Raw genomic sequence first — 11,740 nt, forward strand, 5'->3', positions numbered from 1 at the left:
TATTTGTATTTGTGACATTAAAAAATTTCTAATAAAATAGCAACTAATATGTATTGATACAATTTAAACAAAATCTAAAGATTCTTCATAGTCATGTTTATCATAATGTAAATAAAAAAAGATAATCAAAATAGAAGTTATAAAAAGCGTCCAAACTTTAGTTAATATCTAATAAAAGTTACTTATTCTGAGTTAATCAAAAGGTTGGCTTATTTAACGAAGATGGTACTCATGTTAATTAAACTCAACAACTTGGTGCAGGTTTCAGCGGTGTGGTGGTGCAATAAACCTGGGATTATTTAGTCTAACCCCGTGCTCGTTCAATCCCATTTTAGAATAATAAGTGGTATTGATCGCTCCATCTTCCAAGGAAAAGATTATATGTTTGTATTGGTCGCAGACATGATAGTAGATGCAATTTGGTTGCACTTTGGATGATTCGTTCACTAAAACGCAATAGGAAGCACTTCTCGACATGGCCAAGAACAGAGCATGATCTCCAATTGAATGTATCCGTCGACTCACTCTCATACCCTTATTATTGGCTAGCATGTACAATTCCACCTTATTAGTTTCTCGAGGCCAAACTTCCACCCCAGTTACCACCGTAACATGTCCACAAAACTCAACCAAGTGCGTCGAAAACGAAAGTGCATTGGCCACACTAACTCTAATCTGCACAAAAAAAAAGCAAGTCAAGTTTCAAATCGCCTCACAATCAATTATTACAACACACTTTCATTTAGGAATGTCTACACTCAAGTATTTATACGTCAGACACTTGGCTACTTGGGAGTAGATAGGAGGGTAAATGTATATAATCCCTACCCCAAGTACCTTCACTTGATCTGTGTAAAAAAAAACCTTGCCAAGTAATAAGCCAACACTTTGTTGGTAAGACACTTCATTTAGGTAACACTCCGTAACACTCTTAGGAGGCGTTTGGTTCGCAAAGTGGTATGGGTTTGGAATTAAGAATGGGGTTAAAGTGGTATGGGGTTGGAACTTGATACTTAATACCATGTGTTTGGTTCAATTCTGGAATGAGATCTCTCCCCCTTACATGTTGTTTGGTTAGAAATTTATTGGAATGAGGAATCAACTCTATTTTTTCAAAAATCTTTATTTTAATTAATTTAACAAGCAAAACCAATTCTCTAAGAACAATAACTACAACGCAATAGTTAAATTTTAAACAGACACATTCAAAATTATCACAATACTTGAGATAATTATTTAATATCAAAACTAACACTCAAAAACCCTGTTTAAAATTCCAAGTGAACATATTTATTCAAAGAAAACAAATTCATAAACCATCACATTTGGCAAATTGTCATGAAAATAGGCAGATTATTTCAAGCATTACGACTCAAAAGGTCAAGCACCACCTCCTTTTTCCATTCATCATTAGGACTTGAATAGAAAATCTCCATTTGGCTAGGATTTGATGAAAACAAACTAGCAGCTCTTATAACTTCAGCTTGTGTAATTCTAGACAAACCTCCAATCTCAGATAATAGCCTTCTCTTTTGTTCAACAATCTCAGATAATAGCCTTCTCTTTTGTTCAACAATCTCTTGTTCACGCTCTTGTGTTGTACTCATGGCAGACGCAATAGTAGCAAGATGATTATTCATATCTTTCATATAACCAGGGAATCCAACTGCCATATTGTCAATAGATGATAAATTTTCAAATCGAGTAGCTCTTTTTTTCTCATTAGTCTTTGGAGTCTTTTCCTTTTTCATTCTCTTAGCAGGAGGAGGTTGGGGTTGAGTATAATCTGTAGCTAAACCAGGTGAAAGAGTATCATATAACTCTTCATTGTCACTATCATTATCAAGGTGAACAATGTCCTTTTCAAGGTTATGGATAGAGTCCTCAGGCAGCTCAGCCGCAAGCCCATTAGCTCTATCAACACCAAATATATCATCTAGCTTGCTAAGATAAGGAAAAGGAGTCTTCCATAATCCTCCATTTTTAGGATGAGTCTAAAAACATTAGTTATATGTTATATTAGATTAAGTAAAATGCAAGATTTTAAAAAATAAATAAAGAAATTAGTTACCTTGAAAAAATCATCATAAGCTTGTCTCTCACATTGTATTGTACTAGTTTCCTTATCCCACTGAAACCCGGATGTCTTGTTAACCATTTCAGCAACTATTGCATACTTATCTTTGAACCATTTGAACTTTGATTCAATGTGAGGAATGGCTTTTAAACCACATCCAGGGAACTTAGTGTTCAGCATAAGCTCCAACTGATTCAAGTAGCCATTCCTAAACCCTCCTTCTCCTTTCCATTGTTGGTCACAACTTAACTCCAACAAACAATCAATCAAAGCCTCTTCCTCCTCTTTCTTCCAGAAGCGCTTATTCTTACCTCTTCCACTTTGAGAACTTTGACCATTTGTAGCCATCCTAATTAATCAATTAAGTAAGAATACATAACCAGATATTTTATTTATGATATGTAGGAAGCAATATTGTATCACATAATGAAAGCAATTAAAAGTTAAATAAAAATATCATGTCCCTTGATTAACATAAAACACAGATGAGAAACAAAAAATCATAAAATACAAAGATCGTTTCACAAAACACCAAACACAAGGACAAGACTACAGAGAGTCATTATTCATTAAAAAAAAATCTTGTTTCGTTATTTTGCCTAGCTCTCCAAGCATTAAATAAAGTTTGCGCTAAATTATTCCTAAAGTCGATCCAAGCATTTAATGGTTGAACTTGAGTAATGTATTCAACATTATCACCAATATCCTCATTCTCACTCTCATCTGATGACTCATCAACCTCAAAATTTGTGGGCATGTGCTTTCGAATTAGATTGTGTAATAAAGCACATGCTGTAACAATGCGACCTTGTGTGCGAGTTGAAAAAAAAAGAATGGCTTCTAAGAATTGCCCACCTTCCCTTCAACAAACCAAAAGTTCTCTCAATTACATTCCTAGCTTTAGAATGTTTCATGTTGAAGTACTCCCCAGCACTTAATCCCCCCATTCTTTCAAGTGATAACGATGCCCTCTATATGGTGCAAGAAACCCATCACAATTAGTGTAGCCAGCATCTACCAAAAAGTAACAACCTTGAAAATCATAGAATAGATTGAAGTCATTATTAATTGTAGTAATCAAAATTGTTATTTATCATATGGTTATTTTTAATCACATGGTTTACCTTGAGGCACCTTTAAACCATTAGGCCTCGAAATTGCATCTCGTAAAACACGACCATCATGTGCAGAGCCTTCCCATCCAGGTAAGACAAAAACAAATTCCATGTTAGGTGTACAAACACCTAAAACATTCATTGCAAGGTTTCCTTTCCTTGTTCGATACCTTCCTCTATCCTCATTTGGAACATGAACTTTAATAAATGTACCATCTAGAGCTCCTAAGCAATTCTACAATTATAAGGAAAATACACTAGAGTATTTACATAGGATGTATATAGAACATTGCTTTTAATCAATTAAAGAATGAGCTTTTTTTTTTATCATATTTTAATAATGTTAAATATACCTGGAAGCATTTCCATCTACTATCCTCGCAATCTTCTGTAATAGGTGTAGGTTTTTTGAGCAAGTGATGATGTAGTTTTAGAACCGCAAGGAGACAAAGGTTAAATTGTTTACTAACACTTTCTCCACTCCTATAAAAGTAATGTCCTATGGACCTATTCATTTTATGATGAGATAATGTATACAAAAACATAGCTACAATCTCCTGTAAGCTCATATTTCTAGTCCCTCTCAATCCACCAATATCGCTTATCATCTCACAAAGTACACCAAAAGTATGTTTGTTCATACGCAATTCACTCCTACAGGCAACATCACTATCTCTAATCAACGAGTTTAAATTAACTAATCTATTACGTTTCTTATCTCTAATTCGTTGTATTTTATGTAGAGTTACACCTAAACTACGTAGCACGAAATACATGAGAATCATGAAATTTATTATAACTATTAAAGATATAAGTAGTTCTGTTTGTCGCTTTCTCTTTTTCCTTAACAAGGATAGTCCACATGACTCCATTTCTGTAAAAAAACACAACACAAAAAGGATTACCCTATAAATTGATTATTAGTATTTACTCATATGTTTTCCTAATATTCTTATTTCATTGTCTAAGTGCCTTTTTGCCTAATATATATACAACCTTTGGTGGGAGCAAAAAGAAAAATACAAGAGCAAAAGCCAAAGAAAGGCATGCAATCGGCAATCCACACAAAGAATTAAAAAAGAAAAGTCAACAGGTAGTATGTATATACGCTAATGAAATCAAAGATAGCTCACAATAGTGGACCCGCAATAATGAACACTCCATTTCATACATCAAAACTATTTCACAATTATATGTCGGTAATTTTTTTTTTGAGTTAATAAAAAATCTGCTAAATATATACAATTATTATGATAAAATTCAATAAATTTCACACAAAAGATGACTACTTTGATAAAAATATATAGCTATGCAGAATAATTATACAACAAATTTGGAGAAAAAGTGAAAAAAAAATTAGGGAAATATCATATAATAAGAACAAGATTTACTGGAATGCCAAACATGGAATTTACATGTAGTCCAACCAAAGAGATATGATTATCCAAATTCAGCAGTACAACATTCAATCGTTCAGTCAAATCACAAGCATCTTCAAAAAAGTGTTCATCTATTGCCATATGTTATCATTAATTTATGTGTGAATACTTATGTATCTCTAATCAATCAACGAAAATTCGTGGGAGGGTAATCAACATGATAAAATTTGTACCATCCGTATTAAGAAACAAATTATGCATCACTGTGTCACTGATAATACCTTAAGAACAAGATTTTAATTAATTTTTTTTTTTAAAAAAAGAATTACCTGGATGAAGGCTGAACTATTGCTGCTCAACAGCTCAAGGGTGAAGGATGAATATGGCAGCATAAGAGAAGATGGACTTTGGCGGTAATTTTCCTGTTTCCCTCATTCTTCCCTCCTTATATTTGATACCTAGGGGAATGGAATGGGCCAAACCCACCTCCCCCCCAAGGTTTCTAAACCCCATACCTCATGGGTTTGAAAATCATATTTTTGACAACCAAACATAAGGTATGAGTTTTAGTCCTTCTAAACCCATACCTCATACCTATATTCCGCGAACCAAACGCCCCCTTATAGTTTGTGTGATTCATTACTCTTTTAATATGGTAGTAATATGTCCCATGAAAATTCCCAAGAAATAGAAAGAACTAAGAAGGCATAATATATCAACTTTACCTGCACTGAAGATACAACATTAAGGCGAAAATCCTGGATACTAGCACCATCATTTTCCTTATTGTCACACTTTATTATTATGAATATATCAACTCTTCCTTTATTATCTGAAGCATACAAACATTGCTCCTCCTGTCGAAACAATAAATCGCAAAGAGTTGAATGATGGCGATGATGATGATAAGACCACTGGCCTAGCCCATCAAGCCTACACAATGAAAGGTTATTGTTGCTACTGGCTAGCACAACAAAGTAATAATCGGGGTAAATATTATACCGAAAGACTGACATCGCCTTGAAAGCTACAAATTGATAATGACAACAAGTTGGAGTTGGTGGTGAATACGCAAGTATATCAAAGCAAATCTTGGCAAACGGGTTATAAAGGCTAAGAGGGTGCTTATCAATGGGGGTGGGGTTAGAAAAGGAGGCCATTGACAATAGTGACAATAACAACCAATCATCAACCAGCCGTCTAGTGAAGTTGCTAAGATTTGCTTGCGTACACCACAAGGTGATCGAGCCATAGCCTGAGGCGAACCATCAAGTCTTTTAGACGGCCTGCTTAAGAGACGCTTCATTTCCCCAAAGATTTAAGCAGCTTATATATTTATTTTTTGTGCGTCTCTTTTTACTAATGGTAAGCCAAGGTGGTTCAACAGGTGCTCTGATGCTCGCGAATCTTTGCATACGACACTGTATCTGATGGCATCCTTCATACTACATTGCTTGATGAGGATTGCAATAATCAAGTCAATTATATCTCCAGGAAGAGAAGGATTTTCAATATTCTCATCAATTTGGCGGTTGCCTTTTATCCATTGCACAATACTACGAATCAAACGACTTTTACACACCCTACCATTAAAACCACATGTACATGTAACATTATTAGTTGTTCATTCAATTTCATGCATATAATTAACAAAATCATCATTTTAGTAAATCAGAGAATATAACCACATTGTTACAATTACAGACATAGGTGTTGACTAGTACGATGAGCAACGATGATCTAGACATGTTAGCCATGGCACGGGACTTAACATGATCTATCATATTATGATAAGTATTAAAAATTATCGTGCATGGCACGGGACTTAACCTAGTATATGAACACTACAACAAATTAATATTTTATTTTTTAAATGAAAAAAAAAATCAATATTTCAATTGAACTACATTTCAATAATAAAATTTCAGATAATAGTATACTACGGAGTATAATTTACCTCAAAGGGCTCAAACAAGCCGTCGACCGTTCCAATTTCATACCTTGCTGCCAATACCACGAGGAAAAAAAATTAAAGCTAAAAATACAAGGTACAATGATAATCGAATAATATCCCACATTTCCTACACATAAATAACAATCTATACTACTTGTATGATCATTCTTATTAAATTACATAATTAATGGGAAATTCATACCTTCATGGCTTCATCTTCTTCTCCTTAATTAAGCTTCATTGAGTTTGGGCGATTTATTAAGCTAGGAGTATTTTTGATATATATGAATTATTGTGTTTTATTTTTCGTTGGGTTTGTGCCTCTACATATATAATAAGGAAAATCTTTTGTATATATCCGATTTACAGAATTACTAACTTTTGCTGAATTTAGGATTTTTTTTTATCCATAAACCTTGAATAACTCTTATTTATAATAGGATAATAACCAAGTATATAAAGAATATTTCTTCAAAAAGTATATACATAATATGTTATTAAAAAAATATATATAGAGAGAATACGGAGTATTTTCTAAAAAAAAAAGTATTTCGTATATACATGGTATACTGATTAATGAGCACCAAGTACAGAGTACATCTTAGTCTAGTGGTCAAGTTTGTATTTCACAACTAAGAGGTTGTGCCCCACTAGAGACACTTTGGGGGTAAGTATTCCCTTACCCTTTCCCGTCACTTCCAAAAGTCTAGCCCGATAACCCGGGTTGGGAGGACCTGGGAGAGGTTCCGACCCGGTAGAGCCCTTCTCCTTAGCAACAAAAAAAACTGATTAGTGAGTGAGTGGCGGGTGATGGAGCAGTTGAGTTGTTGCATAATGTTGATTCATACTTCGTATTAGCAAGAGATTAGAAGAGAGAGAAAATCAGTAAACACTAAAAATGGGGGATTTATACGCTCTTGATTTCGATGGTGTTTTGTGCGATAGTTGTGGCGAGAGCTCCCTCTCTGCTCTCAAGGTGCCTCTTTCTCTTTCTTCATCTTCTTCTCAATTCAAAATTTCGATTAATTTCATTTATTTTTCAGATTTTTAATTCAATTACATTCCTAATTTTGTTGTTGTTGCTGCTGCTTAATCAGGCCGCCAAAGTCCGATGGCCAACTCTATTCAACGGCGTTGACTCCGCCATTGAAGACTGGATTGTTGACCAAATGCATATTGTAATTACTTCTCTTTTAAATTCTTGCTTTAAATTGGTTTTAGGTTTTTGTGAGTTGAATTATACAATTTGGTTCTTGTGAAATAACTTTGAATGATTAAAAAAAAAAAAAAAAACCTAGGTTGATTACAATGCAACATTAGAAATTTTAAAATTGATGACCTTATGTCCTCAAAAGGGATTGTAAATTAGGTTTTTAAATGTGAGTACAATTTTATTTTGGGATATACGAGTAGTAGCTTACAAGAAATGAGATAATCTAGTTGGAGTTTTGAGTTCTTAATTTGGCCCATTAGTGCTCGAATTTCGTATATTTATGGAATTGGGTTCAGGAACTACTAATTTGTCTACCTGTTTATACTTCTATTGTTAGGTTTTGATGTTGTATATTTTAGATGAAGAGCAAACCTTAATACACTATGCAAGACATTTAGCTGCCGCCCTGAATTGTCGTGTAAGAATTTACTCGAGTTACTGTGAGGCCGTCTCATGTGAGAATTTTCCTTGAAGGAATTATGAAATCCTATGAATTCATCTAATTATGTTAGGATAACTCTGTATTTAGGTTCACTAGTTACGTGAGACCATGTATTATTTTACCGGAAACTAACACGGAGTAAAATTCAGTATAATACTGAATTGATGATGCACATTCTGAAAACTTCTAGTGTGTAATACTTCAAAATCTGATAGCAATTTCTTCTTTTCAATTACTTTTCATTTTAGCCTATAAGAAACCTGCTTGTTTGATGTTTCTCATCCGTGTTGAACCCTTGTACTGCCTCCGTTTCAAATTATTTGCAACGATTTGACATAAAGTGTGAGTAGAAAATGTCTAATCATTGCAAACAATTTGAAACGGAGGTAGTATATTGTTGTCAGTTTGATGCCATTGCATGTGGCATTTGAACAGAGAAGCAGCTAGAGTGCAACTGTTTACTAGGTTGTCAGAAAAAACCAATTTTGCATATTCATTTATATCACCAAAATATTCTTGGTTGAATTAGATTAGAACTTTCTTATTTTATTACGATTTGGTATTTGCTGATCAAGTGGAAATTACAGCATAAAGTTTGATGCCATTGATGCAGGTGCGACCTGTGGTTGAAACAGGATATGAAAATTTGTTACTTGTGAGATTGCTGTTGGAGATCAGAATTCCTTCCATCCGTAAATCTTCAGTGAGTAGAATTGGGGATATTCAAGGATATTCATTGTTCCCGCAATAGTTTCAGTTTATCACTATCATTAGTTTAATCTATATGATTCTATCATCCCTCATTGACAAGGCTGCAGAGGGGCTCACTATTGAAGGCATACTCGAGAATTGGCCTAAGCTGAAGCCAGTTATTATGGAAGCGTGGGATGAGAAGGAGAACAGAGAGGCCTTAATAGAACTTTTTGGGAAAGTAAGAGATGAATGGATTGAGAAAGATTTGGCTACATGGATTGGTGCAAATAGGTAACTTCTGTTTCCATCATGATCAGTGGGCATATATGTGATGCACTTAACAATGTGCTAATAAATCCTCACATAATGGAAGATGGACTGAAGTGGATGGTAATAAAGAGGGTTGTAGTCTTGCCTTTTCACTCTAATATATCTTTGTTATTCTTTACTGAATTGCTTCATCAATTTGACCTTTTGTAGGTAAAATTATTTTTTTTCCTGCGTTCAATAGGGTATGTGTATGATTAAAATGATTTTCAAGAACAATGCATATTTCCTATCAACAGATTCAATACTATTTACACTTAAAGAGAATAACTGGGAAAATTGTAAATTATTCATCTATTAAGGGATAAACCGGGAAGCTTAGACAAGGCTTAGTGTTGACATCATAATCTTTTACTGCTACTGAACCCACTCGTTTAAGGTCACTTGCTTGAGGCAATCTGGGAATTTTCATTTAGACCACTCTGAGGATATTATGCGAATGCTTAATATTATCTGGAATCTTGCTTGCAATTCTTAAATTTTTCTGACTTTTTATGTTATCTGCAGACTGTATCCTGGTGTTTCTGATGCTCTAAGATTTACAAGCTCAAAAATATACATAGTTACCACAAAACAGGTATTTTCTATCCCTGTCAATGTATTAAAAAAAAGGTTGAAGTAGCAAGTAATTGAAAGAGAATGGTGGAACATATAGAATGAAATAATGCGAAATTCTAGTATAACTTCTATCTTTTTCATTGAAGATTGTGACTTCTTCCCTTTTAACTATTCAAGTTCTTTCTCTCATGACTTTCTTACTTGTCTATGTGCTTTTTTTTGTCCCTAATCAGAGCCGATTTGCAGATGCTCTGCTGCGAGAGCTTGCTGGTGTGACTATACCTCCCGAAAGAATCTATGGACTTGGGACTGGGTAAGTATATTTTATCTTGAACTATGTCTATGCCAAACTCACTGATGAAAATTTCTAGATCTATATGGTCCCATAGGATTTTTTTATACATCATTCTCATTTTTCACTGAACTCAGCCCAAAGGTGGAAGTGCTCAAGATGCTTCAGAAACAATCAGAACATCAGGGACTTGCTCTTCAGTAAGATCTTTATCCTTTGCTCTATAGTTGGCTTAATAAATTTGTAGATGTGCTTTGTAAAACACTACGGAGTATAATGTTTCCAATTTTGTTGATTTGTGAATTTGTGGTTGTTACGACCCTACAATTAGTACTATGAGCAACTTTGGTCTGACATTATATCCATATACAGCTTTGTAGAGGACCGACTTGCTACACTAAAAAATGTCATAAAGGAGCCAGAGTTGGAAGGCTGGAACTTGTATCTAGGTAAAGCAGTCATTTTCATTTGTTCATGTGTTTCTTTTCTTCCTTTGCTTGAACAAAGTCCACATCTGATTATTGCTTTATCATAATCATATAATCAGGTGACTGGGGCTATAACACCCAAAAAGAAAGGGAAGAGGCAAGGAGTATCCCCAGAATTCGCATGCTTGAGCTGTCCGAATTCAGTAAGAAGCTAAAATAGATTCACAATTTGTTTTAATGTATTTATCTGTCTTGCTCACTGCAATTAATGCACAGCATTTCTACTTAAACTTACTACACTGCAATTCATCAATTATCTTCTTTTGTTGTATATCCAAATCATAGAGCTTGCTGTGATACACACTGTAATTACTGAGTATTTCTGAAGTTTTTCTGACACTTTCTATGTTCTTGAACTCATCAGAAAGAAACTAAGGTTTTGCGTTTGACAATGTCAACTATGCATAACAAATCTGTAAAATTTATGCATTATTACATGCCCGTCAAAATTCAATCACATCAGTTAAGTGGAAAATTACAAGCTAGGAGTTTGTTTTCAGCTTCCAAGGAATGGTTGTTAGGAGCCAAGCCAAGAAGATACGCCAGACAATAGTATTGTGTAGTAAAGCTTTGGAGCTATAGCTCAATTGCTCATCCTTGTCATACCACTCTGGAGTTTTGTACGTCTCTCCTTGGAGCATATCAATAACCTACTCCAGTGGAAGATCTCCTGGTCGGCGGTAAATTTTGTCTCATATCTTGATTTCGTATGCATCTGGCTGTCTTAATATGAACTCCTTCAGCTGGAAAAAGCAAGGTGTAGAATCATGATAACCTTTCAATAAACAAGACGATCTGAGGTTGTCATTCATTACCATGTCTAGCTTCGAGTGATGAAATGAGAGAGCATTTCTTTTCACGTAATTAGTACCAAACGACGGATGTACTCTGTACTGAACTACAGTGCTTACCGAGGGACAATCTAACTCAAAAACTACAACTTAAAGCAAATCATCAGGTTGTAATTGATTAATGAGAGTGAGGGATAGCTCAAGTAGTAAGAGCTCCCCCCCGGTTTCAGAATATCGTGGAATCGATTCTCATCTCTGCCATTGTAGCTCTCTAAACACCAAAAAAGCAGGTTGTAACTAATTATTGTGTGATGATAGACCTTGTTAATCTATAATAGGCCACATTAAATTACAGGTAAAAAAGCTACGTTATTGAGAAACTTGGAATTTCTAGTTTAGCTTGTATAAGTA

At 34.5% G+C, this 11,740-nt stretch overlaps 3 protein-coding genes across 4 annotated transcripts; 1 reads left to right on the plus strand and 2 right to left on the minus strand.

The window, feature by feature from the left end:
* Positions 1 to 1,250: 1,250 nt before the first annotated feature.
* Positions 1,251 to 5,556, minus strand: LOC110714453. Its single transcript, XM_021892968.1, has 3 exons — positions 4,901 to 5,556; positions 2,072 to 2,426; positions 1,251 to 1,994 (listed from the first exon to the last, which is right to left on the minus strand). The coding sequence occupies exons 2-3, from the start codon at positions 2,423 to 2,425 to the stop codon at positions 1,359 to 1,361; spliced, it is 990 nt and encodes a 329-aa protein (XP_021748660.1). The 5' UTR covers position 2,426; positions 4,901 to 5,556; the 3' UTR covers positions 1,251 to 1,358.
* Positions 2,434 to 4,893, minus strand: LOC110714454. The gene is made up of 3 exons (XM_021892969.1): positions 3,546 to 4,893; positions 3,202 to 3,427; positions 2,434 to 3,109 (listed from the first exon to the last, which is right to left on the minus strand). The coding sequence occupies exons 1-3, from the start codon at positions 4,062 to 4,064 to the stop codon at positions 3,012 to 3,014; spliced, it is 843 nt and encodes a 280-aa protein (XP_021748661.1). The 5' UTR covers positions 4,065 to 4,893; the 3' UTR covers positions 2,434 to 3,011.
* Positions 5,557 to 7,313: 1,757 nt separating the features above from the next.
* LOC110713953 lies at positions 7,314 to 11,677 on the plus strand. 2 transcript variants are annotated; one of them, XM_021892404.1, is made up of 10 exons: positions 7,314 to 7,501; positions 7,623 to 7,703; positions 8,794 to 8,883; positions 8,992 to 9,164; positions 9,708 to 9,777; positions 9,992 to 10,071; positions 10,188 to 10,250; positions 10,423 to 10,499; positions 10,598 to 10,681; positions 11,039 to 11,677. In XM_021892404.1, the coding sequence occupies exons 1-10, from the start codon at positions 7,424 to 7,426 to the stop codon at positions 11,089 to 11,091; spliced, it is 849 nt and encodes a 282-aa protein (XP_021748096.1). In that variant the 5' UTR covers positions 7,314 to 7,423; the 3' UTR covers positions 11,092 to 11,677. The 2 variants fall into 2 exon arrangements, with proteins under 2 accessions (XP_021748096.1, XP_021748097.1); XM_021892405.1 differs by lacking the exon at positions 11,039 to 11,677 and having other exon boundaries at positions 7,315 to 7,501; positions 10,598 to 10,924.
* The last annotated feature ends 63 nt before the right edge of the window (positions 11,678 to 11,740 follow it).

Source organism: Chenopodium quinoa, unplaced genomic scaffold (assembly GCF_001683475.1).
Source record: "Chenopodium quinoa cultivar QQ74 unplaced genomic scaffold, ASM168347v1, whole genome shotgun sequence".
Taxonomy (NCBI): Eukaryota; Viridiplantae; Streptophyta; class Magnoliopsida; order Caryophyllales; family Amaranthaceae; genus Chenopodium; species Chenopodium quinoa.